The sequence below is a fragment of the Aethalodelphis obliquidens genome, unplaced genomic scaffold (assembly GCF_003676395.1).
Source record: "Aethalodelphis obliquidens isolate GAN/ISIS:26980383/991018 unplaced genomic scaffold, ASM367639v1 scaffold55, whole genome shotgun sequence".
NCBI lineage: Eukaryota > Metazoa > Chordata > Mammalia > Artiodactyla > Delphinidae > Aethalodelphis > Aethalodelphis obliquidens.
In genome coordinates this window covers 2833895-2861131 of record NW_020837999.1, presented here as the reverse complement: position 1 = coordinate 2861131, position 27237 = coordinate 2833895, and the positions used below count along the sequence as shown (strand labels likewise).

The 27237-nt window shown below is 32.9% G+C and overlaps 1 protein-coding gene across 7 annotated transcripts in view; it reads left to right on the top strand.

Moving 5' to 3' along the window:
• The window catches only part of RASAL2 (RAS protein activator like 2), a 388691-nt gene that overhangs the window by 116135 nt on the left and 245319 nt on the right, over window positions 1-27237 (top strand). For 2 of the 7 annotated variants that reach the window (XM_027086221.1, XM_027086222.1), the window contains exon 1: window positions 9855-11049. The exons of 3 other annotated variants lie outside the window; for them this stretch is intronic. In XM_027086221.1, coding sequence (XP_026942022.1) covers window positions 10452-11049 — 598 coding nt within the window. In that variant the 5' untranslated portion in view covers window positions 9855-10451. Of the gene's footprint in view, window positions 1-9854; window positions 11050-27237 lie in introns of those variants that run through there. 2 more of the 7 variants (XM_027086219.1, XM_027086220.1) reach the window with 1 other exon arrangement.

The window sequence follows — 27237 nt, the reverse complement described above, 5'->3', positions numbered from 1 at the left end:
TGGCTCACGGGCCTAGCCGCTCCGCGGCATGTGGGATCTTCCCGGACCGGGGCATGAACCCGTGTCCCCTGCATCAGCAGGCGGACTCTCAACCACTGCGCCACCAGGAAAGCCCTCTGTCTTTTAATTGGTGTACTATTTAGACCATTTATGTTTAAAGGGATTTTTGATATAGTTGGGTCAATATCTATTATATTTGTTATATTGTTATCTGTTATATTTGTTTTCTAATTGTTGCTCTTGTTCTTTGTTTCTGTATTTGTCTTCCACTTTTTTTGCCTTTTGTGATTTTAATTGATTATTTTATATCATTCTATTTTTTTCTTTCTTACTTTTTAATAAAAGTTTTTAAGTGTTTGCCCTAGAATTTGCAATATATATTTACAGTTAATCCAAGTCCACTTTCAAATGATACTATATTGTTTCCCAGGTAGTGCAAGTACCTTATAATAATAAAATATTCCTAATTCCTTCCTTTGGTATCCCCAATTTTGGTGCTTAGCTAAGTCTACCTTAATACAAGCTGCTTGGTTATTTATCAGATGTACAATGCCAATATTTATTTCAGGTTATCAGAATGTTGTTCATTTTCCAAGTATATGTTCATTAAAGAATGTATATAACTTGTTGAGTGCTTGTAGTTATCTTTTTATGCTTTTTAAAGATTTTTTGCAAACAGTGATGCCAAAATTTTTCTTAAAAATAATTTTTAAGAAAACCTAGAAAAGCCAGATAATGGTTTCTGCATCAACTAAATTGACATTTCTGGAAAAAAATTTCTTAACAATTAAAGCAATATTTCCTGCCTCCCTTTTGCCCTCTTCTCATTTCACAGAATTCTTTTATTTTTCCTTGGTTCAGGGAAAACAACTCCCTGGAGTATATCTGACTATCTTCTTTCCCCTGTCCCCCTCCCCCATCGTGTATTTTAATGTGATCTTCCTGGTATCAGAGAAAATGTTAAACTCAAATAGGTGATCCCTGACCCTTCTTACTACTAGTCTGAAGTTAGGTGCTTTTAGTTTAGATCTTTCTCAGATTTTATTAATGAATTCAACAAATATTTATTGAGTGCCTATCATATGTCAAGCATTGAGAACTCTGTGGACAATAAAACAGACATGGAAATGATAGTTTTGTGGGTAAAACAGTCATTGATTAATAATCTCACAAGGAAATATCCAAATATATCTATAACTGTAATAGGGAGATACATGGGACTGTAAATGCCTATAAAAGGAGATTTGACCTAGTCAGGGAGGTCAGGAAAGGCCTCCCTCAGGAAGTGGTAACACTTGAACTGAAATGTGAATTATGAGTAGGCAATAATGAGGAGAGAAAAATCCTTCTGTGTAGAGGGAGCAGTGTGGGCAAGAGCCCTATGGTGGGGAAGGAGAGTAGCTGGTATGAAGGACCAAAAGGTTTCAAGGGAGGCTGAAGGGGTGGGATAGGTAGGGACCAGCCTTTGTTGAGGAATTTTGGTTTGTTTTGTGTTGTTTTCATAAGAGTATTGGGAAGCAATTGAAAGGTTTTAAACAGTATGCAGTAAATTTGTATTCTGAAAAGATTATTCTGACTATAGTGGGAATGATGGTTTGCAAGGGGCTGTAGTAGATGTAGGTAGACTAATTTAGGAGGCTGTTATAATCTAGGTGAGAAATGATAGTCGGTTGATTTAGAGGAAATGGTGAGAAGTAGATAGATTAAATAATACTTAGGAGGGAAAATCAGTGAGTCTTACGGAATTGATATTAAATGGTAAGAGAGGGAGAGGACTAAGGTTTGGGGTCTGTACAGTGGAGTGGATGCGGTGCTTTTTATTAGAATAAGCAACACTGGAATGAGACCAGATTTTAAAGGAAAGATCACAGGTTAAGTGTTATACATTTCAATTTGAGAGGCCACAAATTGTCAAATTGAATGTATGAGTATGTTGCTCAAAGGAGACAAGGTCTGAACTGGAGGTACTGGAGGTATAAGTTGCTGTGGTAACTGTGAATGATGATGTGCATGGTGAGAATATGGAGAAGGGGGTGCCTAGGACCCAATTTGAAGAACTAACATTTAGAGACTAGATAGAGAAGAATGCACCTCAAAGGAGACAGAAAAGGTGTGACCAGAGAGGTCAGAGGAAAAGCAGAAGTTTTTATTTTTTTAAAAAAGACTTTAATAATGGCATTAGGAGTCATCTATGTTTTTGTTTTCATTTTACAGTGTTTTCTTATTAAAAAATTATTATCGATTCCAGAAGTTGTCTGTTAAAAATAATCTTTATTTAGTGCTTTTAGACATATCTTTGTCTCTTAAATGAAAAGCAGTTGTGTACGTGTCAGGTGTGTCTTTGAGTTCTACTACTTAGAAGGGAGGTAGTTTTTGCCACAGGAAGTGTTTCATCGGGAAGCAGATGTGCTCCAGTGATAGGAGATGGGAAGGGGATGTTTTGTTATTAATTACTTAGCTTTGTATAAACAAAGACTTTGTATTTTTAAAAGATGTCTTCTTCTGGTTTATAGAAATTAATCCTATTTTTAAAGTTTTTCATGAGTTGATCTAAGAGGTATGTACTCTCTTTTCTGATAACAGAACTCCAGAACTCTTTGTTAATTGTAATATGTGTTATGTCTTCTATTATAAAAGAGCATGTGGGATTTATAGTATAGAATTTCATTATAGAAAAGGTGTGTCTTAAGAAAGGAAGTGGTGGCAGACTAGTATTTGTAAACTGAGAAAGCTCAAGTTTTGCCTTTTCATCTCCACTTGCTTCCCTTAGTTGAAATAAATTTTAAAAAGCCATTTTAATGAGAAACTGATATCCTATTTTAACCTTTAAAAAAGAAAGAATTTTAGCATTTAAACGAAATAACACTATAATGTCTGGCCTTAATGTCACAATTATGCTCTGTAAGCCTAAATTTCTCAGCTACGTTCTGTGGATCATAATTTGGAAAATGCTAATTTAAAGAGGTTTTGGAATCCTGAACTGGGAATTAGGATACACCTGTGTTCTTCCTTTTGTTTGTTTGTTTTGTTTTTTGCTGTTAACTAAGTAGTCATGGACAAGTTCTTTTCTCTGGTCTTGTTTGCTTATATGAAAGAGTTGGTTAAGTTAATCTGTGATGACTTGTTTAGTTTTCTATTCTCTAATTCTGATTCTGTGGGTTAACATTAAGGCTTCCTTTTTCACTCTGGGTAGATTTAAAAATATATTTATTTAGGGACTTCCCTGGTGGTCCAGTGTTAAGACTCCATGCTTCCAGTGCAGGGGGCGTGGGTTCGATCCCTGGTCAGGGAACTAAGATCCCACATGCTGTGTGGTGTGGCCAAAATAATAATAATAATTTAAATTTTCTACATTCAAAAGGAATAAAAATACCCACTCGTTGTAAAATTTCATATATTACAGAAATTAATAATATAAAAATCTCCTGTAGTAACAAAAATAACAACAGATTTTATTATTGTTAAAAAAAATATTTAAAAGAAATAGCAACAGATTTTTCTCTCCGTGCATATTCCACCATGTACATACTGATGTATTAGTGATAATCTTCAGTAAAAGTGGGATTATGATCTACTTTTTTATAGTATATATTGCTTTTCTACCTTATCTCTTAGACCTCTTACCACATAAATTTCTGTTTAAGTTTTTTCTTACTATTATGACTATAGTATATACTTAACAATTAAAAAATAAAACTTTAAGGATCTAAGGTGATTTCTCAGTTGTACTCCTCACAGGCATCACTCTTTAAAAATGTGTGTCTTTGTAGCTCACCCTAATATATGTGTTTGTTTTTACATAGTTCTGTACTGTGATTTATTTGTCACTCTCCTATAGATGGTCATTTGCATCTTCCTCCCTTGCTTCTTTCCATTAAAAAAATGCTGCAGTTCATAAAGTGCAGAAGATTGTTCAGTTTTTAATTGTGCTTTATTTATATGTGGTAGATAGTCTTTGCTGTCTCCAAGGAAGAGGTTTGGATTACTGTATATTTGATTCTCAGTGCACTACCATGAGCTAAGTCTCTATGTGATGTATATGCTCTCACAGAATATTTCAGGCAAATGTTCTCACTTTACCCTCAATCCCAATACAATTTTTTTATTTTGGTGAACTTGTCTGAATCTTATGGGAGCCTTGAGAATTCCATTAGTCCTTTTATTTAAAAATCTGTCTGTAGTTTTTTATTCACAATTTGGCCCATGAATCAGCATAGGTATCAACTAGGAACTGGGTAGAAATGTAGAATCTCAGGCCCTCTCCCACATGTACTAAAGCAAAATCTACATTTTAATTCAATCTTGTGGTGATTCATCTACATGTTACAACGTGAGAAGCACCAATTTAGAAGCAGATCTGTTGCATTACCTTTTTATGCTTGGTCCTCTATGCCCACATCATGAGTTTGATCCTTTGGTTCTTATTGTTCTGATATAGAGAGGAGGAAGAAAAGAAAAAAATGAAAAGTTTAAACTAAAGAGTGGAATTTACTAAGGATAAGAGCTATTTCCCCTCTGCTTTTATTGTGCCTTTCAATGGTAAGGTCTCCTGTTGATTTTTACCTGTTTTTTTACCATACCAGTTATATGGAAAAGAGAAAATATAGTCAGTTCTACTATCATGCTTGGTTTTGTTTTTGTTTTTTTAAAAATAAAAATTTTTTTTATTATTATTTTTATTACATGTTTTATTACATGTTTTTAAAAAATTCTTTAAATTAAATTTTATTTTATATCACGCTTATTTTGAAAATGAGGATTTGTACCATATGATTGATAGTAGGGAACAATTTGATCATTACATGAATTTTGTGTTTGCTTATGTGCCATTTGTTTGAGAAACGTTAGCTGAATACAGAAAACTATATCCAAGTAAAGCATCGTGTTGTAGCAAATACTGAAAGGCATACATCTCGACCAACTACTGGCTGCCTCAGTTCCCCATACTTGTTATGAGCCACATCCATCCACTTAAGTGTTATAGCTGTCCTTCAGATTTCAGATAACCCTCCTTCCATCACTTCACAAAAACACAAAAGCTACAACCTTTCTGATGCCCACTGCAAACTTCAGGGTTTTTTCAAAGTAGCGTGCTATATTTATTTTGGCATTTAGGTGTTTCTTAACTAACCTGTGTAAAATGGTCTACAGTTTTTATTAGCTTCTTATCTTTTTTTATGTGTCATTGTTTCTGAACGTTGCTTCCCAACCCCGCTTCCTCATAAGTCTTGAAGTTTTATTATGCAATTTTGTATAGTGTGATGATTTTTAGAAATGCATGTCACATTATAGCAGAATTGAGTATAACAATAGAATCTCAAGATTAAGAGAATCTCAAAAGAAATTGTTTCCATCCCTTATGCCTTAGACATGGTTCAAAATTCCCTTACAAATCACTTCCCTAACATTCTGTAGACCCCCCTTCCTAATGTCAGTCTTTCCTAGTCAACTGGCAGTTCCAAGAGGGCAGGGACAGTGTTCTATTCTTTTTTGTTCCTCTAGTATTTTTTTTTAAATAAATTTATTTATTTTTGGCTGCGTTGGGTCTTCATTGCTGCACACAGGCTTTCTCTAGTTGTGACGAATGGGGACTACTCTTCATTGCAGTGCACTGGCTTCTCAGTGTGGTGGCTTCTCGTTGCAGAACACAGGCTCTAGGCGTGTGGACTTCAGGAGTTGCGGCTCGCGGGCTCTAGAGCGCAGGCTTAGTAGTTGTGGTGCACAGGCTTAGTTGCTCCGCGACATGTGGGATCTTCCCCGACCAGGGATCGAACCCATGTCCCCTGCATTGGCAGCGAATTCTCAACCACTGCGCCACGAGGGAAGCCCCTCTAGTCTTAATACAGTGCCTGATACATGGCAGGTACTCAATAACAATTTAAAATATGGCTCTATGTGAATATAAGTACTTGTATGTTTATTTAGAGAATTCAGATGTTTCTTTTGACTTAGCAACAGAGTGGTTCTTAAAGCTGTGCTTTAAATATTACAGATTTCTATTAAGAAAATTAATAATAATTAGTTGATACTTGAGATGGCAGTAATGTTCTTGTTATGACACTTCAATCAGCAGCCAATGTTTATATTAGGATTCATAATGAATGTGGTAGTTCAGTGGCACTAGTGTCATTGTTTCTAATTTTAAAAATTATAAAACCTGTGAATATTTTCTTAAAAATTATAAATTCATTATATATATTTAATAAAATTCAGAAAACCAAGTGTCAAGTTGTCTTATATTCAGATGAAAGATAAAACTTGGAGAAATAACTAACATAAATGATGTTAGGCTTTCATAATGATAGAAGATAATTTGAAGCATTTGCCAAATCCACCTTTAGCCAACTGTGAGAGAGGTGAATCTCTTCATTTCTTTGATTATTCCTACTTAGAGACTGTCACTTCTTCAATCTATAGTTCTTTTGCTTTCTGATTTCGCTTGAATGTTTTTCTGTGCTGTTTATTATTTTCCATTTCCATATTCCTTAAATAGGGAAGTTTATGGTTAGAAGAATTGTAGTAGTTCCTTAGAAACTATGGCAGTTATTTTTATGTTACCTATTTAGTGTGTAAAAGTATTTTCTCATTTAACATTGAGTCTCTGAATTTTACAGTGTTGATTATGGGGCTCAAGTTCTACTCCTGTGGTGCAACTTTTCTCAAAATTGTAGTTTTAATTTAATTTTTCACTGAGGTATTTTAATAGGGTGATCTTGATTAAGTTCCCTCTCATGAAACCTGTGAAACTAGATACTTTGTTATATGTATTGCTCAAAAGATACTCTGAAATAGTATTAATAATATTACATGTAATATTAATAATATTACATTATTAATAATAAAAATATCTTACAGACCCAAAGGAAGTAGTTTGAAATTTAAAAAAATTTTGCTTGTGTAATGTCTTATTTTGATGAAATTTCAAACCTATAGAAAATTTGCAGGTGTACAAGAAACTCCCATATACCCTTTACCTAGATTCAATAATTGTGTACAGTTTGCCCCATTTCTTTGGTCATATTTTATCTACCTTTACATGCATAGTTTTTTCCTTGAGTCATTTGAGAGTAAATTGGAAACATTATGACTCTAGATCCCTAAATACTTCAGTGTGAATTTCCTAAGAATTAGAACATTTTCTTTCATAATCAAAATCAGGAAGCTTAATGTTGGTATGGTTCTATTATCTAATCCATACTCCATATTAAAATATTGTCAATTGTCCCAATAATGTTCTTTATAGCTTCTCCCCCCCACTTTAGGATCAAATCCAAAATTATGCATTATTTTTAATTGTTTCTCCTTAGTCTCCTTTGATTTACAACAGTTCTATTGCCTTTCTCTGATTTTCTTGACCTTGACATTTTTGAAGCAAAGGATACAGTTATTTTGTAGATCTTCTTTAATTCAAGGTTATCTGATGCTACTTGTGATTAAATTTAGGTTATGCAATTTTTGTTTTTTTTGGCAGGAAAAAATCACAAGCTATTCTTTCACAGTTCATCATATCAGGAGTTGCATAATATTGGTTTGTTCCAGTATTGGTATGTCTGTCTGTCTGTCTGTCTGTATGTATTCATTCATTCATCCTCTTCAATGTATTTACTCCTTTCCTCAAGCCTAAAATACACAGAAAGTGCTTTCAGAATTGCTAACCCATTACACTGGATAAGTAAACTTACTAACTAGAGTACAGTATTTACAGTTTTTTAAGGTAAAATTTAATTAAGGAAAAATGCATAAATCTTAAGGGAACAGTTGGATGAATTTGACAAATAAACATACCCATACTCACATGTACATCAAGACTTAGAAAGTTTCCATCACCCCAGAAAGCTTCCTGGTGTCCTTTTCTTGTTAGTAATGCCTCTACCCCTGACAACTGCATTCCTGATTTTTTCCCCCATTGTAGATTAGTTTAGCCTGTTTTAAAACTCTGTAGAAATGGAATCATATGGTATGTGCTCTTTTGTGTCTAGTTTCTTTTGTTGGCATAATATCTGTGGTATTCATTCACATTGTTTTGTTATTAGTAGTTTATTCTTTTTATAGCTGAGTTGTATACCGTTGTATGAAAACATCACAATTTGTTTATCCATTCTACTGTGATGGATATTTGGGTGGTTTTCAGTTTATGGGTATCATAAATAAAGCTGCTGTGAAGATTGAAGTACAAGTTTGTGTATTTTCATTTTTCTTGAGTAAGTGCCTGTGAGTGGAACTGATGTGCATTGGGTAGATGTGTGTTTATCTTTGTAAAAAAATTTTGTCACGTTTGTTCCATAGCAATTGTATCATTTCATACTAATTTTATTACTAATTATGAGATTTCTGGTTGCTCCACATCCTCACCAACGTCTGGTGTTATTAGCCCTTTAAGTGTTAGCCATTTTGGTGAATGTGAGTGATATCTCATTATGGCTTTAATTTGCATTTCTCTAAATCCTAATGAGGTTGAGTACTTTTTCCATATGCTTATTGACCATTCATATAGCTTTCTTTATGAAGGATTTATTCAGCTCTGTCTGCCTACTTTTAAAAATTAGGTTTTCATTTTATTAATAAGTTGTAGGAGTTCTTTATATCTTGTGGTACAAATTGTGAGATGTTTGTATTGTGTATATTTTCTCCCATTTTGTAGGTTGCTTGTTGATTTCTTAATATGTCTTATTAGACATATTAAGGTTTTGATTTTTATGAATTCATATTTATTAATGTTTTCCTATCATTGTTATTACGTTTTGTACTCTAAGAAATCTTTGCTTACCTTCAGTTCACAAAAATATTCTCTTGTGATTTCTTTTACAAGCTTTATCATTTTATATTTTACATTTAGGTTTATTTTCCATCACAGATTAGTTTTTGTGGATTGTGTGATGTGCCATAAATAGAGATTAGAATTTAATGTTTATTGTTTTTCTCTTTATGCAGATTGACATTTCTAAGTATTTTTTTAAAACAAGGGAAAATTTTACAATTGTAATACACTCTAGTTTGATATATTATGCTTTTGGGAAAGCCAAGTTCTTCAAAACTTCTTTAATATAGAAATGTGTAAATTTACAGACTATATAAACAAATGAAGATGAGATTATTGCTTTATGATAATGGAAATAATGAGAACATTTTAATATGTTTCAAAGAATAGGTATGTTACCAACTTTACTATTTGGCAGTAATAAGAAAGAGACTTAGTGTAAGAACTGTTTTTCATTGTATATATTCTACAAATAAATGGATGGTTTTTTAGTTTTCCACATGAAATCATCATTTTTTTATACAACTTGCAAAGTGATTTGATTGCCGTGTTTTATCTCTTTTATTGGTGGTCTAAAGTCTGTCAGGCTTTCCATTCGAAACCCCTATTTTCAGGAGTTTATGAGCAGACAGTTGAAAAAAAAATTAACCAGCCAAAAACTTGGCATTCATTATCTTGGTTCAATATAAGGTACTTGCTTTAACAAAATTTTAGGTAGTCAGCTCTTTTTTTTTTAACTTGTAAATAGCACAAAGAGGAATAAAGGAATTTATTTGGTTAAATAGATAGGGAATATTTTTCCAGACAACTTATCCCAGTTACATTTTCAAAGCAAACTTTTCCCTTCTAGAAATCATTTAAGTATGTACTTTCCTGTGTTCCAGTTTCCACAAGATGTTGCCTCAAGACTTTCCTTTTCCTTTGCTATAGTTCATAGCAAATATCCTCTATCCCTTTTTTTAAATCCATTTGTGCTTTTAAAATTCTCCCTAGTATGTTTACATTAAAAATAGCTTTATATTTTGACATTCTTTTGTCCATTTTTCCTCATCTTTGCAATGCCTACTTGCACAAAACAGTATATGACTTTACCTATTAGTTTAAAAACAGTATTAACTTTGAGAGAAGTTGTGGTGTAAATAACAAGGATTTTCTTGAAATGCAAACTTTAAAAACTATTCTGAAGAGCTGTCACTTAGAGAGCAGGCTTTTAGGCAGATTTTTTTCTTCTTCTTCCGGAAAGTGTGGATGTCAGCTTGAGTACTTTCACAATCTGTTTTTAACCCAGTGTCATTCACATATTGAACACTTAACTGCTATTGGTCCATAAAGGTGTTTGTGGCTTTTTTATCGCTTTCATTTCACTTCTCATTTTTTAAAAACACCATTTCCTGAAAACTCAGTGCAGAAATATAACGTACTGCAGGAAGCGAGATGATCTTCTTTTGCTGTATTATGAAGATAATTTGCTTCAGACAGGAGGTTTTTGGGTGCTTGCTGAAATTTCGGAGATCTGGGAAAATGGGGTAATAACATGACACCAGCTCTTAAGCAGCAACATCTGCTGTGGTTCAAAGCCGCACAAAGAAAGCTGCTTAAGCAGTTGAATGTTTTGGACTGCACGGACAAGTGTGGTTCAACTGCAAAGACTGCAGAGCAGTGGAAATTTAAAGTTTCGAGAAGTTGTTAAAAAATGGAGTCATGGAAGATGAGCATCTTTAGGAGACAAACATCACCATGTCCTCCGAGCTATCGAAGATCTTTGTCAGAACCTGATTATGCACATTCAGAGATAGGAACAAGCGTAAAGAGTTATCCATGGTGTGGTCCAATGAAAAGCAAGAGGAAGAAAAATGAACAGGCTGTTTCCAATCTAGGAAAGCCACTGGGTGCTTATCGGTGGCAAACACATCCCAGCTTTAGGTGGAAAGGGGGCAAAAGGGAGCAATTGCAAAATAATAAAGGAGGCTTGGATGAACCACGACAAGAGGTCCTGCCAAAGATGGTTGGGGATAATGTTTCTTCCTCTGCTAATGAGGTCCTTGGAACATCAATGGAGAAGCAGAACCTGGTCAACACTCGGTCACTTCGGGTTCCATTCAGCAGATCTCTTTCAGAGCCAGAGCACCGCTGCAGTATCAGATTTGTTAGACGGTGGCCGACTTCAGTGGGGTCAATGGAGTCTGAGCAGCAGGGATATTTCATCCGTGGCATTTTCTCTACTCTTTCCAGTGGCTTCTCCAGGATGCTGAGTCTAAAAGGAGAATCAACCAATGAGCCAGTAAGAGAAGGTATATTGTGATGAATAAGGGGAAAGTGGGAGGGCTCAGATTTAATGACTGTTGGAATTTTAATATTTGTGTTTTATAATAAACTATTCTGTTTGCTCATTATAAACTAATTTACTTAATTAGTACAGTTTTTAGAAAGTAATAAACACTGTTTTAGAGACTCAATGAATGATAGTAATTAATAGTAAAAAATGGATTTAGAAGAAATTTTTTATTACATTATACTCTTGAACTCTATTTTGGGGCCTGTGTAAAACTATTTGTTTTGTTTTGTCTTTTACCCTTTTTCATCCCGTTGATCTACTTTTGTACATTAAATGCAATTTAGAGGGAGAAATTATCAAATCATCTTCTCCTGACAAAGTTGAGAATTAAAAGGCAGAATTTCTACTATTATCTCTTCATAAAAATTGACAAATGTTATTAGAGAGAACTATTTAGAGCTGAAGTGTATTGATAGCTTTTAATAAGTGGGGCTTTTGATTTGCTCATGTCATAGTAATACACAATTTGAATGTGGAAGCAGAAGATGCAAATCTTGAATATTTCTTTAGATGACAAAATAGAAATTCGTGTTTGATGCGTTTCAGATAAGAGTCTTCAGCATTTAAAAAAACTCATTTAGGACTTGTTTAAATTTTAAAAAGTTTTATATTGAGATAGCATTTTAAACTACAAAAAGAACTTAAATTTTTATCTGATTGCCTTGGAAATGATTGACCTTATCTGATGAAGTATTCCAATTATGAGTTAGGACCTATGTTTGTTTTTTGTTTTTGAAAACCTTAACACTGAAACTTTTGAAAACCTTAACACTGAAACTTTACCTTATCTTTGTTATGAGATTGACCACATCAGCAGAAGTTTAAACTCTTTCTAAAACTGTGGGAATTGTTGAATAATTTTCTTATTGGAGTACAATTTAATTTCTTTAAAAATGATATAAGTGAAAAATTGAGTAATTTTTCAAATATATTTGTGCCAGAAATTCAGTATTTCTCCTAAACCTTGTCCTCCCTTAGATTTCCCTTTGCCCGATGAGTTTTAATTATACTATTAAGTAAATATGTTTTCTTCTTACCCTTGGCTTATAGATAATTACAAAAAGAATGAAGTCTTTCTTGATGTGCCTCTATTAACATTCTGCTAAAATTTTTGAAAGGCTAGGTTGTTGCATTTCCTTGGATACTAGTATGTCTGTTTCCTTTCCAGGTGATCATAGGATGATCTAAGTAAAGGAGCATCAAAGGAAATAAAGAGTTTAAAAGAAATTCTTAGAATCAGTGCCTCTCAGTGGTTAACATGTATACATTTGACTAAAGAAGTCTATAGGTTTTTGAGGTTTTTTTGGTATTTGTATTTACAAACATTTTTGGACTTTCGTAGTTAACTTTCAGTTTTTAGCAACTATGCCAACCTATTGGTAGCCCACTTATATGTGAGGTGCTCTGAGAATGTGTCCCTGCTTCTTACACATTTATGGTCTACTTAAAGTGATATAAAATATTCTATATTTATTACTTCATAATATCTTATACATTCTAATCATATAATAATTATGCAAATGGAGGCTTAGACAGAATTTAAGGTGCTATTGTAAGGGATTTCGGGTCCAGGAAGTAAAGAACAGTACATAGTGTTCCTACCAGTCAGATCAGCAGTTTTTATTTAGCAGTAACTATGATATCTCCTAAGTGCTTCACTAATGGAGAGTCAAGCTCTTAAGGCAGAAATATACTGTTTAATACAAAGACTGGAGCTAGTTCTTGTGTAGAGATTTCCTTTTCTCTTTGGGCGGTAGCTTCTACCCAGCCTAGAGTCTACGTAAGTGGTTTTCTAACTTTCTGCAGTTGTGAACCTTTCTTCATTTCTCATTCCCCACAGGGGAAAGAATACATTGATCCAGGAGACCTGAATTCTACTTCCCTCTATGCCAATTCTCATTTTTGAAATTTAATCTCTGAATTTCTGTTTACACTTTTATGGGATAGTAATTTCTTTCTTACAAAGTGATAAATGAAATTTGGAAACACTATGTAAATTATAGTTTATGTAGCATTTATTCACAAATGCTGTGTGAGTAGAACGTGTTCTTATCAGAGTTGCTATTATAGTATTATGGCAAGATGTGAAATTATTAAAATATAGATGTCTTTAAGAAAATCAATATATTTTAAAATTTGAAACCCACTAGTGTTTGTTACTTTTCTTGTTTGATAGGAATTGCAGCATATGAGGGGCATTAAATAATGTAGTATGTATTTAAAACATTTAAAATAGTGTTTGGCACATAGCGGTTGTTCAGTATATATATATATATATTTTTTTTTTTTTAATGTGTTTTCATTGTTTTCAGTCAAAATGTTTTTTTCCATTTTTTTGAAGTATAGTTGATTTACAGTGTTCAGTATATATTTGATATTGTTTCTATTAAGAAAGTGAACTTAATAGGGATATAGTTTTAAAAAAATAGGAAAGAGAAAGAGGATACCTGATCATTGAATTTGTTATAATTACCAAATGTAAATAAATTGTAATGTGCTAGTCTTAAATTCTGTGAATCTGAATCTGTTCTGAGCATGTGTATGTCTGAGTATATATAAGTAACAATTCTTTGTGTCATAGCTGAATACAGTTAATCTCATGCTTAAAGCAATGAAATATACCATACTCAGGATTACTAACCAATTGAAGAGGTAAAAGCTCAGAGGTTTCACTACTGTACTATGTTTAACCCTCCAGCTATACAGTATGTATTCCTTCACCTGCTACAATATAAAAAATAAAACTTGTGCTTCTTATAGCTAAAAGTAATTCCACCTGCTTTGGGCCCATGTCTAATGGTGTCTCCATGCTTGCAATAGTGGAAATAAATTGAAACACCCAATAAAAGAGGATTAACTAAACAGATTATGACATATAAAATCAACAAAATACCATATAGTCTACATAACTGTCACTTATTAGCTGTGTGAAACTCAGAAGAAACTATAAAATATAAATATACATGGGATGTAAACTATATATATCCCATGTGTATAACACTTAAAAGGAGCAATTACTGGGAAGCAATTTTATTCCTAAATTATTTTTCTTCCTCTGTCAGTAGGTATAGATAGGACTGAAAGCTTAAATAAAAAAAGTAGGAAAAGAAATTAAATATACCTTATGTAGTTCTCCTTTCTGGTTACAGTTAATATGTTGTCTTTATCTATAATGTCATAGTAATAACAATATCCTCTCTCCCCGTGTTACATTTTTAAAGACCTCCTAACTTAGGAATTAGAAAGCTTTACTTTTTTCTTCAAGATAATTTTCTTTTAATTGTCTCATTCAAATTTAATCAACTTATTAATAAAAAATCTAATTCAAAAGGGCCTTATACATTAAATCAACAGACACTGCTCTTGGTACTGGGAACACAGCACATTATTTAATTAAGTAACTGGTGACTTCCTCACTTATTCTAGGGAGTCAGTACCTAAATTAGAAAAAAAATAGAGTACTCAGTTCATAAGATGTACATATAATACCTCAGATCTTATCTGTCTATTTGCTTTATATCGTAATGAATTAAAAGAGACCTCTTTGCAAAATGCAGAGAAATATGTTCCTTTCCTGCCATTTCTCCTAAGAATCATTCCATTTCAGTATGCATAACCCCCACCCAGCTAGCAGTTTGTCACTCATCTGTTGCTTTTAAGCTGTCTTGCAGTTGTCAGTCCAACGTTTTGTCACTTATGATATTTATGATGTCTATTGTTAAGCAACTTTGAAGTTAATAAATATATTTTTAAAAACTTAGGCAATGAACTTTAATAATTTATGCTATTTACATGTAACTTTATTGTATTTAAAATTATCCAACATATCAGTATAATTCTTCTGTTTTTAAATAAATGTATTCTGGGTGTATTAGTCTGCTAGAGCTTCTATAACAAAATACCACAGACTAGGTGGCTTAAAAAAACAAATGTATTTTCTCACAGTTTTGGAGGCTAGGAGTCTAAGATCAAGGTGTGGTTGGGCTGCTTTCTTCTGAGGCTTCCTCAGGTTGTAGACTGGGCTATCTTCTTGTATTATCACTTGGCCTTTACTCTGTGCACAGGCAACTCTATTGTCTCTGTCTCTTCTTAAAGGGACACCAGTGCTATTAGATTAGGGCCCCACCCTTATGACCTCATTTAACCTTAATGACTTCCTTAAAGGCCCACAGTCACACTGGGGCCTAGGGCTTCAACATACGAACTTTAGGGTCACACAGTTCAGTCCATAACATCAGGGAATAAAGGTCTCATCAATTATGAGGTCATTAATGCAATATACTAGCATAAATTTTAAAATGTTATATGACATAGTCATATATATGCTCAAACTTAAAATAATTTGTTATGAAGTTAAGTAGCTTTAGAGAAAAATAGGCTATGTCACTTTAAATTTGTCTTATTTTTCTCATTGTATATGTATATTTTTAAAATGGTTATAAACAGTGTAAGTTGTATTCCTTTTTTTCATTTAAGACTATTTCATATACATTCCCATCTATTGACCAATAATAAAAATGTTGAGGATGTGGGATACTCTGCTAATCTATTACATTGAAATGTTGAAGTAGGCTCTGTTGGACACTTCAGTTGTTTATAGTTTTTTTCCATTACAGTTTCTCCTTATGGATACGTGCCCCACCCCCCTTTCCCTGATTTGGCTTATTTCTTTGGGGTTATACTAGGAATGATTATACTGCAGAATATGACTATCTCGTAGCTCATTATATATTATAAGATTTTCCACTAGAAAGATATAACACATTAATAATGCCCATAACAATTTATGAGTACAGTTTCCCCCCATGATTTTACCAAATCTGGGCTTAAGCATTGCTTTATTATAGTTCTGTGATTTGTGTTTTACTCATAGCATAGGGTGAGGAAAAAGAAAAGATCTTTAGAGTTGGATGAGTAGGTTCAGGTTTTTACCCATGTGGTTGTCTAGTTTTATATGACTGAGAAAGTTTCACATAACCTTTCTGAGCCTCCATTTTCTCATCAGTAAAGTGTGGAATGGTGATAACATCTTGTAGGGTTATTATAAATAGTAACTGAAACAAGATATCTAGCTCTTATTAGGTACTTAGTTAATAACATTTTTATGATTATTAGTTTAATAGGTATATAATATTACTATTGTATTTTTATTTTATTAGTGAAGTGGTATATTTTTCTGTAAAATAGTTTATATTTGTAATATAATATTTGAGTATTTTTCACATAGACCCTCTTGTTTCTTTTGACTATCGAGTGGAATCTGAGTATATGTAGCAATATTTCATTTATTTTCAGTTACTCTACATTGTAGGTTTTAAAATCATTTACATTTATCCCAGATATTTTTGTTTTCAAACAAAATTTGTGCAGTTTAAAAGACTTATTCAAACCTTAAAGCATGTTTGTGATCCTTCTTCATTTCTTGACTATTTAGAAAATTTATCTTAACAGTTAGTACAAATATATCCTTATAGTTAATTATTTTAAAAATTTGTTTTGCTAATGCTTAATTATATTCTATCTGGGATTGATTTAGTTGTATGAAGTGAGGTATAGAGCTAATAAGCAAATTATTTGTAACTTAAAACCTTTGTAACAAATTATTTCTTTCTACATGATTTCAGTATGTGTTTAAAATATTCTTTTTTATTAAAAATTAAAAAAAACTGAAGTATAGTTTTTTGGTGTTTTTTTTTGCTGCATTGGGTCTTTGTTGCTGTGTGCAGGCTTTCTCTAGTTGCGGTGAGTGGGGACTACTCTTCATTGCGGTGCACGGGCTTCTCATTGCGGTGGCTTCTCTTGTTGTGGAGCACAGGCTCTAGGCACACAGGCTTCAGTAGTTGCAGCATGCAGGCTCAGTAGTTGTGGCACGCAGGCCCTAGAGCGTGCGGGCTTCTAGTTGTGGCTTGCGGGCTCTAGAGTGCAGGCTCAGTAGTTGTGGTGCACAGGCTTAGTTGCTCCGCAGCATGTAGGATCTTCCCAGACCAGGGATCAAACCCATGTCCCCTGCATTGGCAGGTGGATTCTTAATCAGTGCGCCACCAGGAAAGTCCCTAAATTGAAGTATAGTTGATTTACAGTGTTAGTTTCTGGTATAAAACAAAGTGATTCACTTTTTTATATATATATTGCTTCCATGTCTTGGCTATTGTAAATAGTGCTGCTGTGAACATTGGGGTGCATGTATCTTTTTGAAATAGAGTTTTCATCTTTTCTGGACATATGCCCAGGAGTGAGATTGCAGGGTCATATGGTAACTCTATTTTTAGTTTTTTAAGGAAACTCAATACTGTTTTCCATAGTGACTGAACCAATTTACATTCCCACCAACAGTGTAGCAGGGTTCCCTTTTCTCCACACCCTCTCCAGCATTTGTTATTTGTAGACTTTTTAATGATGGCCATTCTGAGCAGTGTGAGGTGATACCTCATTGTAGTTTTGATTTGCATTTCTCTAATAATTAATGATGTTGAGCATCTTTTCATTTGCCTATTGACCATCTGTGTATCTTCTTTGGAGAAATGTCTACGTAGGTCTTTTACCCATTTTTTGATTGGGTTGCTTGGTTTTTTGTTATTGAGTTGTATGAGCTGTTTGTATAGTTTGGAAATTAAGTCCTTGTTGGTTGCATTGTTTGCAAATATTTTCTCCCAGTCCATAGGTTGTCTTTTCATTTTGTTTATGATTTCCTTTGCTGTGCAAAAGCTTATAAGTTTGATTAGATCCCATTTGTTTATTTTTGCTTTTATTTCTATTGCCTTGGGAGACTGACCTAGGAAAACACTGTTATAATTTATGTCAGAAAATGTTTTGCCTATGTTCTCTAGTAGGAGTTTTATGGTGTCATGTCTTATATTTAAGTCTTTAAGCCATTTTGAGTTTATTTTTGTGTATGGTGTGAGGGAGTGTTTTAACTTCATTGATTTACATTTACATTTACATTACACCACTTGCTGAACAGACTTTCTTTCCTCCGTTATATATCCTTGCCTCTTTTGTCAAAGATTAATTGCCCATAGGTGTCTGGGTTTATTTCTAGGCTCTCTATTCTGTTCCTTTAATTCATATGTCTGTTTTTGTGCCAATACCATGCTGTTTTGATTACTGTAGTATTGTCTGAAATCTGGGAGGGTTGTGCCTCCAGTTTTGTTCATTTTTCTCAGGATTGCTTTGGTAATTCTGGGTCTTTTATTCTCCCATATAAATTTTAGGATTTTTTTGTTCTAGTTCTGTGAAAAATGTCATGGGTAATTTGATAGGGATCACATTAAGTCTGTAGATTGCTTTGGGTTGTATGGCCATTTTAACAATATTAATTTTAAGAAAATTAATTCTTCGAATCCAAGAGCATGGGACATCTTTCCATTTCTCTGAATCATCTTCAGTTTCCTTTAGCAGTGTTTTGTAGTTCTCAGCATGTAAGTCTTTCACTGCTTGGTAAGGTTTATTCCTAAATATTTTATTTTTTTGATGTGACTTTAAAAGGGATTCTTTTTTTACTTTCCCTTTCTGATGTTTCATTGTTAGTGTAAAGAAATGCAGCAGATTTCTATGTGTTAATCTTGTATCCTGCTACCTTGTCGAATTCATTTATCAGTTGTAGTAGTTTTTGTGTGGAGACTTTAGGGTTTTCTATATATAGTATCATGTCATCTGCATATAATGACAATTTTACCTCTTTCCTTCCAGTTTTCATGCCTTGTATTTCTTTTTTCTTATCTGATTGCTGTGGCTAGGACTTCCAGTACTGTGTTGAATAGAAGTGGTGAGAGTAGGCATCCTTGTCTTATTCCAGATTTTGCCAGGAAGGCTTTCAGCTTTTCACTGTTGAGTATTATGTTGGTTGTGGGTTTGTCATAAATAGCTTTTAGTATGTTGCAATATGTTCCTTCTATACTTACTTTTGTAAGAGTTTTTAATCACGAATCGATGTTGAATTTTATCAGATTCTTTTTCTGCATCTATTGAGATGATCGGGGGGTTTTTGTCTTTTCTTTTGTTGATGTGGTGTATCACACTGATGGATTTGTGTATGTTGAAACATCCTTGTGACCCTGGGATGAATCCAACTTGATCGTGGTATATGGTCTTTTTTATGTGTTATTGGATTTGGTTTGCTAATATTTTGTTGAGAATTTTTGCATCTATATTCATCAAAGATATTGGCTTGTAATTTTCTTTTTTTGGTAGTGTTTTATATTTAAAATATTCTGAATGTCTCTATGTCTGTTTTTAAATGTTCCCTGGAATTTCTCTTATTTCACAGATTTTTCTATTTCTAGAAGCAATAAGGTGTTTTTTTTCCTGCAAAATGAAATAGCCTTTTCTCCAATTATAAAAGTAAAAAAAAATTTTCTGTTTAAAATTTATACGTAACCTATCTGATTCTCTATTTTCTTTACGATAAAATAGAGCTAGTATTACAAATGTCATGAAGTTATTATAAGGATTAAATCAGATAGTATGTGTCAAGCACGTTACCTAACTTACAGTAAGAGCTCAATTAATGGTTTAAAATAATAATAATGCTGTATGTTCATGAAGATACACCTTGGAATCTTTTTTCAGTAGACTTAATAAATAAAAATGTTCCAATCTTAGTTATATATTTATAAATCAGTTTTGTCTAAGTGTTATTTTCTAAATGTGTTCTTAAATTCTGGGAATACTTTACTTTAGCTTCCTGTTTGCTAACTGTTTAATTAATAGAAGAACTATTGCAATTTTTTACAGTATGTAGTCTTCCCAATCAAGAGCACCACGTGCATGTGTGTGTGTGTGTGTGTGTGTATACACTTCCATTTGTTCTTGACTTCTTTAATTTTTTCCATTGGAATTTTGCATATTATTATTATTATTATTTTTTTGCATATTATTTTTAATAAGAGAAAAAAATTAACCTTCAAATATTATTATACTTATGATTGGGCTCTGTTTTTATTGCATATATTACAGTTAATTTTAAAGATGGTAAGGAGGTACATTGATCTTTATGGTGAGCTCTAGTTTATTACTGATTAATTATCTGATATTTAAAATCACCTTATTTTTGAAGCAGAATATTTTAGTGAAAAGATTGGTCTTTGGAGACATAAAAACCTGTTTTCAAACTCTTTTTATGTCATCTATTTGCTAAGTAATTCTTGGTGAGTTTGTTTGACTTTTTTGAGCCTTAATTACCTTCCTCATATTTAAAATAAGGACAATATCTATATTGAAAGATTATTAAAAAGCAACGTAATGCAGTTGTCAAGAATCTGAGGTTTTCTTTACAGATATTTGGGATGTAAACCTGGCTTTAAAGAGAATAATTAACACCAACTTTAGGATATACCTTTGCTGGGGAGAACTAAGCAGACATGAAGGGAAGGAATGCATAGGTTGATGTAAGTCACTGGTATTGTTTTCATTAGGGGTTGAATTATGGTTTTACCAATATATGTTGCGGTACAAATAAGGAGATAAATGGATGAGTTGATTAATTTACAAATCAGGCCATGCATGACTCCTTAATAACAATAGGTCATGAATGAAGAATGATAATTAAAGTGATTAAAGATATTCTTAAATTCTGCCTCTACCACTCGTTAGTAATGTGACCTTAGGCAAATTACTTTATCTCCCTAAGCCTCAGTTTCCTTATTTGTAAGATGAAGTAATATCTTCTTTGTATGTTGTTGTGAGGGTCAAATGAAAGGGGATGTGTAAAGTTCATAGCATGTGCTCATCAGGTAGTAAGAGCTCAATAAGTTAATACTCAGTGGTTTGTTGGAGGCAGCAAGCAGAAGCCAGTTTTGTGCATCTGTTCCCAATTCCCATAGTGACATGGCAATGATAGCTTTAAATTAGACATGGTGGGACTATTTATACTCCAGAACTGTTACAGATCAGAGAGGGGTGGTGGTTGGGGTGATGGTGGTGTTTCAGGAGCCGCAGTGTTAAATGTTTAACAACAACCACTGTTAACTCCTGTTATTATTTAAATATTTAGAGTTAATAACTAGCATTATTGAAGAAAATATGATTTTGACTCTAGAAATAAATATGCTTTTTCTCACATGAAGAACTTTTATATTTGATATTCTATAGTATCAATTAAAGTTGAATACTGAGTTGTTATTAAATGCCTTATTGTCATCTACTGAGATCTATTTTTTTTATCATTCTTTTTCTATTATTTTACTAACATTGAAAGTCTAGGATAAACTATGTATGGTGGATAATTGGTTTGAGGTATTTTTTGCTGAGGTATGTTAGCTCCCTTTTTTTTTTTTTTTGTAAGTCATCTGTAACTATGTTTCTCTTTGAGATTGCACAGTAATTTTTTAAATCTTATTTTGAGTGATTTTGTGGTCAAAACTATGTATTAGTTTTTAGCCCCTTGAATAAAGTATAATCCTTTTCTGAATATTAGAATGATATATAATACTTTGGAAATTATCTCTAGTGAATTCATTCATGGTACCTTAATTATTCAGTGATATTTTTTAAAAGGTGATTTAATATTTTGCATTCCCTATTATTGATAATTGTTTTTCTACCTCTTGTTTCACTTTGGTGCTTTCTGTTTTTAAATTATGTTCACGTGAATTTTCAGTATATTAATATGTGCTAAGTAAAATAACCTCCAACATTAATAAAATTTGTATTTATTTTTGCCTCATATTTAAGTAAATCCAATTAATATAAATGCAGCTAATTATTAGGTATAATCAATAAAAAGAACTTGCTTGAATATTTTAGTTTATTTCCCTCAATGAATTTGTATCAAATGCTTCAATGAGTCTCTTCTTTTTTAAAAATTTTATTTATTTTTTTTATTGATTTACAATGTTGTGTTAATTACTGCTATACAGCAAAGTGATTCAGTTATACATATACATACATTCTTTCTTATTTTCAACGAATCTATTCTTGAAAGTAGAATTTTCTTGTCCTTTTTGTCTCATGCTTAAATGATCAGATTTCACTCTTTCCATGTGGTTATGTAATTTCTGAGCAATCTGAATAATAAAATGAAAAAAATATGTGCTTTATATACAAAGACTTTCCTTAACAAATAACTGGTTTGATTTTCTTATCTAAAACAAAATAGTTTAACTTAAATTCATCAAGTCAGTAAGTAAATCGATAAATTTATAGAGAGCCAGCATCCTAAGGAATAAAATCTCCTAGCTATTTATTTATTTATCTAAAATATCCTAGTGTGTTTTCAAAAAAAAAAAAATTATTCAGCTGGTATCCCACCTTCTCCTGGCCGCCAGTATCTTTTTTCATGCTCATTTTGTAGAAATTTAAGTTAGAGAGCCATTGATTATCAAACCCTTAGATAACCAGAAGATATTCTTTACTGAGATATTAGGTCCAAATGGTAGTTAATGGTGACATCAACCATATAGCAGTTTTTCTAGTCTATGCCCAATAATCTTGAGTGTTGAGCTACCTCTAACCTTGAATAGAATTTATCACTTCATAGGTATGTAATCTGGACCTGTCTTTCAGCGTTAGAATTTGTTGATAATCTCAGTTTCCAAAATCAGAGATTCTAATTTTTGACATAAGCTGAAAGCTAGTAGAATTCTCAATAACCATTCTAAAACTTGCTTAGTCATCCAAGTAATAATATATTTTTTTATATACTTGCAGCAGGGTCATTTTTTGCTCCTTAAGCCTATAAAGATTAGTAATTCCTTAGTTTTCAATTGCTCATAGTTTTCCAGTAAAGTCTTAACAAGCAAAGTAAAGCAAAAAGAAAAAAAATCAGAAAGAATTTGGTTTTAAATATTGTGATTAATAGTTTATTTCACTGGTTGGAACTTTATGTTGTGACTTTCACCAAACACTAGGATCTCTGGCATTTACCTTGGAGCAAAATTAACCTGTGACTTTTTATATTGGGCTCTGATACCTTAATGTAACTGGATCCAGATCTTCCATTCTTTATTGACTTCCTTCATTTTTTCTTCATCACCAGCCGCTGAGGATGATACAGAAAGGAATATAGCCCATTATCCATACTCCACACTACTTTACAACATAGTGAAGAGGCAGATATGTAAACAGATAAATAATAGTCCCTGAGAAGATGTCATTTGAAACAGATTTGGATGAATAAAAGTCTCCCAAGTTAAGTAAAGGAGTTAGGGGTATTCTAGACAGAGGGAACAGTGTGAAAGCCAGGAATACATCTAGGGAATGGTGAGAAGTTCGCAAGGTAAAAAGTGTAGAGTATGTGAAGATGAGTAGATGTGACTGGAAAGGACAGTGGAGGGTCATTGTTTGAAGCATTCTATGCTGAGTACCAAGCTAAAGTTTGAACAGATATTTTAAAGGAGGAGATAAGCAGGAAGATAATTTTATGTTAGCATGGAGGGTGGACTAATGATGGAGAGATACAATTAAATTGTGCCAGAATGAGACATGATAAAAGCCTAAATTAAAGTGTTGATAATGACTGAGGGTAGAGACTTAAAAAGACTTTTCTGAGGTAGATTGACAGAATATGAAGAATAATGCAAAAGACAAATAGGAATCAATAGTAACAAATTTTGTAGATTTGGAAAATGGTGACCCCTTTAACTAAATTTGAGAATAAAGCAGAACAAATTCGTAGGGGAAGTCAGTGAACATGTGTTCAGTATTTTCTATATGCTTGGTTTTTCAACCTCCGGGTACTTTATATGCACTTATCTGGTTTAACCCTCTGAATAATCCTGTGAGGTAATTATTCTTATTTTAAAAGTAAGGAAGTAGAGGCCCAGAAAGGTTTAGTTACTTCCCTTAGATTATGCAGCTAAGTGGTGTCTCAGCTAGGTCCAGGTCTCTCTGACTTCAAGCTCCTGTTCTTACCCTCCATTTTGTGATGTGATGTTTGAGAGTTTTTCAAAAACCTGGGAATAGCTGTCCAATGAGCATTGAGGAATAAAGGGGCAGGAGTTCAAAAGTAGAGACCAGGTCCCATATGAAGATATACAAGGATGTTGAAGTCACAGGAGAGTATGAAATCACTCAGTGGAGGATGTAGTGTGAGGGTAATGAGTGTGTCAAGACTAGCACCCTGACCTTGGCACATCCGGCTATCTTACTCCAGGCTAACCAGAGTCTATTAGCAGAGCCACTCAACTTTTACAGTTATAGACTTGGAGTTAACCTATCGTGGTGGCAAGTTTAACATTCTTACTTTTATACCCCACACAACTTATTTATTTAACAGCTTATTGAGATATAGTTCACATACCATACAAATTACTCATTTAAAGTTACAACTCAATTGGGTTTTTTTGAATTGTGGTAACATGTACATACCATAAAGTTTACCATTTTACCATTTTAAACATTTTATTTTTTAACAGTTTTAAGTGTGGGGTTCAGTAGAATTAAGTACATTCACATTGTTGTGCAGCCATCACCACCATTCTTCTCACAGTATTTCATCTTTCTAAACTGAAACTCTGTATCCATTAAACAAATACCTCCCTATTCTTCTCTCTCCCCAGCCCCTGGTAACACCATTCTCCTTTCTGTCTTGATGAATTTGACTACTCTAGGTATTTCATGTAAGTGGAATCACACAATATTTGCCCTTTGGTACAATTTAGTTGTTTTTAGTATATTCATGGTGTTTTGCAGTCACACGGCAATCAATTTTATAACATCAAAAAGAAACCCTGTACCTATTAGCAATCACTTCTCAAAGCACCCCCTTCTCCCCCTGCCATAGGTAACCACTAATGTGCTTTGTGACTATAAGTTTGCCTTTAGATTTCATATAAATGGAATCACTCAATATATAGCCTTTTGTGTATCGCCTCTTTTACTTAGCATAACGTTTTCAAGGTTCGTCCATATTGTAGCATCTATCAGCGCTTCTTTTAATGGCCAAGTAATATTCTCTTATATGGATATATCACATTTTATTTATGTATTCACCAGTTGATGGACATTGAATTGTTTTTACTTTTTGGATATTATGAATTATGCTGCTTTGAACATTCATGAACAAGTTTCTACGTGGACATGTTTTCATTTCTCTTGGGTATTTACCCTTCTATTTTTGAAGGACACATCCTGCGTCCAAGATAATGGATTAGTGTTTTGAGACTTTAAGTTACATTTAGTTTCCCATCTTTTATCTAAACATGTAACAATTTTGCCATTTTATTTGTGTGTTATATCTGTATATTTACTCAATAAATATTTGTATAAGGTATTTATAAGATTCTAGTCTTAATTGAATACTTTCAGTAATTGGCAATTTCCTACATGGCATATCCTACAATTACTTTCAGTAACTGGCAATTTCCTACATGTGTAATGAAAACATAAACGTAAGTATGTTTTTAGTTAAGTGTGATCTAGAGTTTTCTTTTGGTAGCTTGACTGTAATGAACATGGTGATTTGTCTTCATTGCCAGGATGATTGTCATGTTTTTATCTGCCTGAGGCAGTTTTCATTTAATTTCTCATGCTCAAGGTCGGTATATCTTTTTGAGGAAGCAAAGAGAAGAGTAAAATGAGTAATGACTCTGAATCTATGATTATGAAACCTCATCCATATGAGTATACAGGTTCGTAGTTACTGAGCTTTAGTCAGTAAACCACAGGCATTTTTCCTGTCATTTCTTGTGAATTTTCTCATTGAGATATCCTTAGTTTCTTTTTCTCTTAGTTTATTTCTGGATTCAATGATGATTATTCATTTGCCTTTACAAAACAGAAATCCTGTGTTGTATCCATGTTTTTAGACATTGTCACCAAAATGTCAAAGTAATTTGAAGCTTAAGGGATACCAATTCAATTATAATTTAGCACAGTATAAAACCATAACCGTGGTGAAAATAAAGGATATTTTGAATGCTATGTGTGTGGTTTGTTGTTCTGGAGAAAAGTGGTATCTGGTGGCAAGAACATAAGAGTTGTTGTCAGCATTTGTGGGTTTATTCTCAGATCCAAGCTTTTTTTTTTTTTTTTTTGAAGAGAGAGACTATGCTTGGTATATGTTTAGTACAGTGCTTTATATACTGTAAATACATTGTAACTAGTGAAGATTTTATACTGTTGGCAGAATAATATACGACAACTTACTGATAGTATAGGTAAAATAATGATAACTGTCATGGGTACTTTGTGATTCCATTCTTTAAGCTGTCTTCAAGAAAAACATGATTAATATTCCTAAGTACTAGTGATGGTATTTTAAGCAACTTATAAAGAACATTTTTTTTCAAAGTATTTAGACATTACTCTCCCCAAGGGACTGCTCAAAATTCTACCTAGTAGAACTCATCCATTTCACAGAATTACTTTCCAGAATCTCAGAGTAAGAAACATGCTTTAAGATTGTGTGATGATTCTAATATGTGGAGACGAGGCACTGACATTCTAGTATTTAAGTTTTATTTACCTCCATCCTCTTGACAGCCTCCTAAACCAAGGGTTTTAAAAAATAAGCCTTCTTGTATTACTACTGGTCCTTGAGCTGGATGGAGGTGTTGTGCCCTTAAAATAAGATACTAAAGATCTCTTTCATTGAAAGATCTCTTTCATTGAAAGATCTCTTTCATTGTTCTAATTTAACAACATTGTTTTAAAATTAAAGTGCAAGACATCAAGCACAAGGAAAAATTCTGAAGAAAGAATAGTTTACAATTTATAAATAAAATTTTAAAATAGAATGAATTTATGAATACACCTGAATATCTAGGTGTTGATAATCATGCTTCCTTCTGGAGTGCTATGTATTTAGAACTTACATATCCTAAAGGAGTATTATTGATATAAATCTTGTCTGTCCTTGGTATAAAATGCAGAGTGCTGAGTAACTGTATTAAAGAATAAAGTGCTCTCTATGTACAGACATCAAAAGATCTCCGAGGTGTATTGCAACAGAAGTACTGTATATTTTGGGGGTTCTTTGTAGTTTTCAAACCCTATCACATGTGTTATTTGATAAGTACATTGTGGAGAAAGTAGTAAGTTCACTTTATTATGGGGAAAAACACTTTATATATGGAGATAAATATTGTATTTCCAGAAGGAAGCTCTTTCCTCTTAAAAATGTGGCTGTGGATTTGAAATTGAGAAATGGGAGATCCTGAGAGTTAGACCTGAATCCTCCACCAATCTGATATCTCTATCCTTCTAT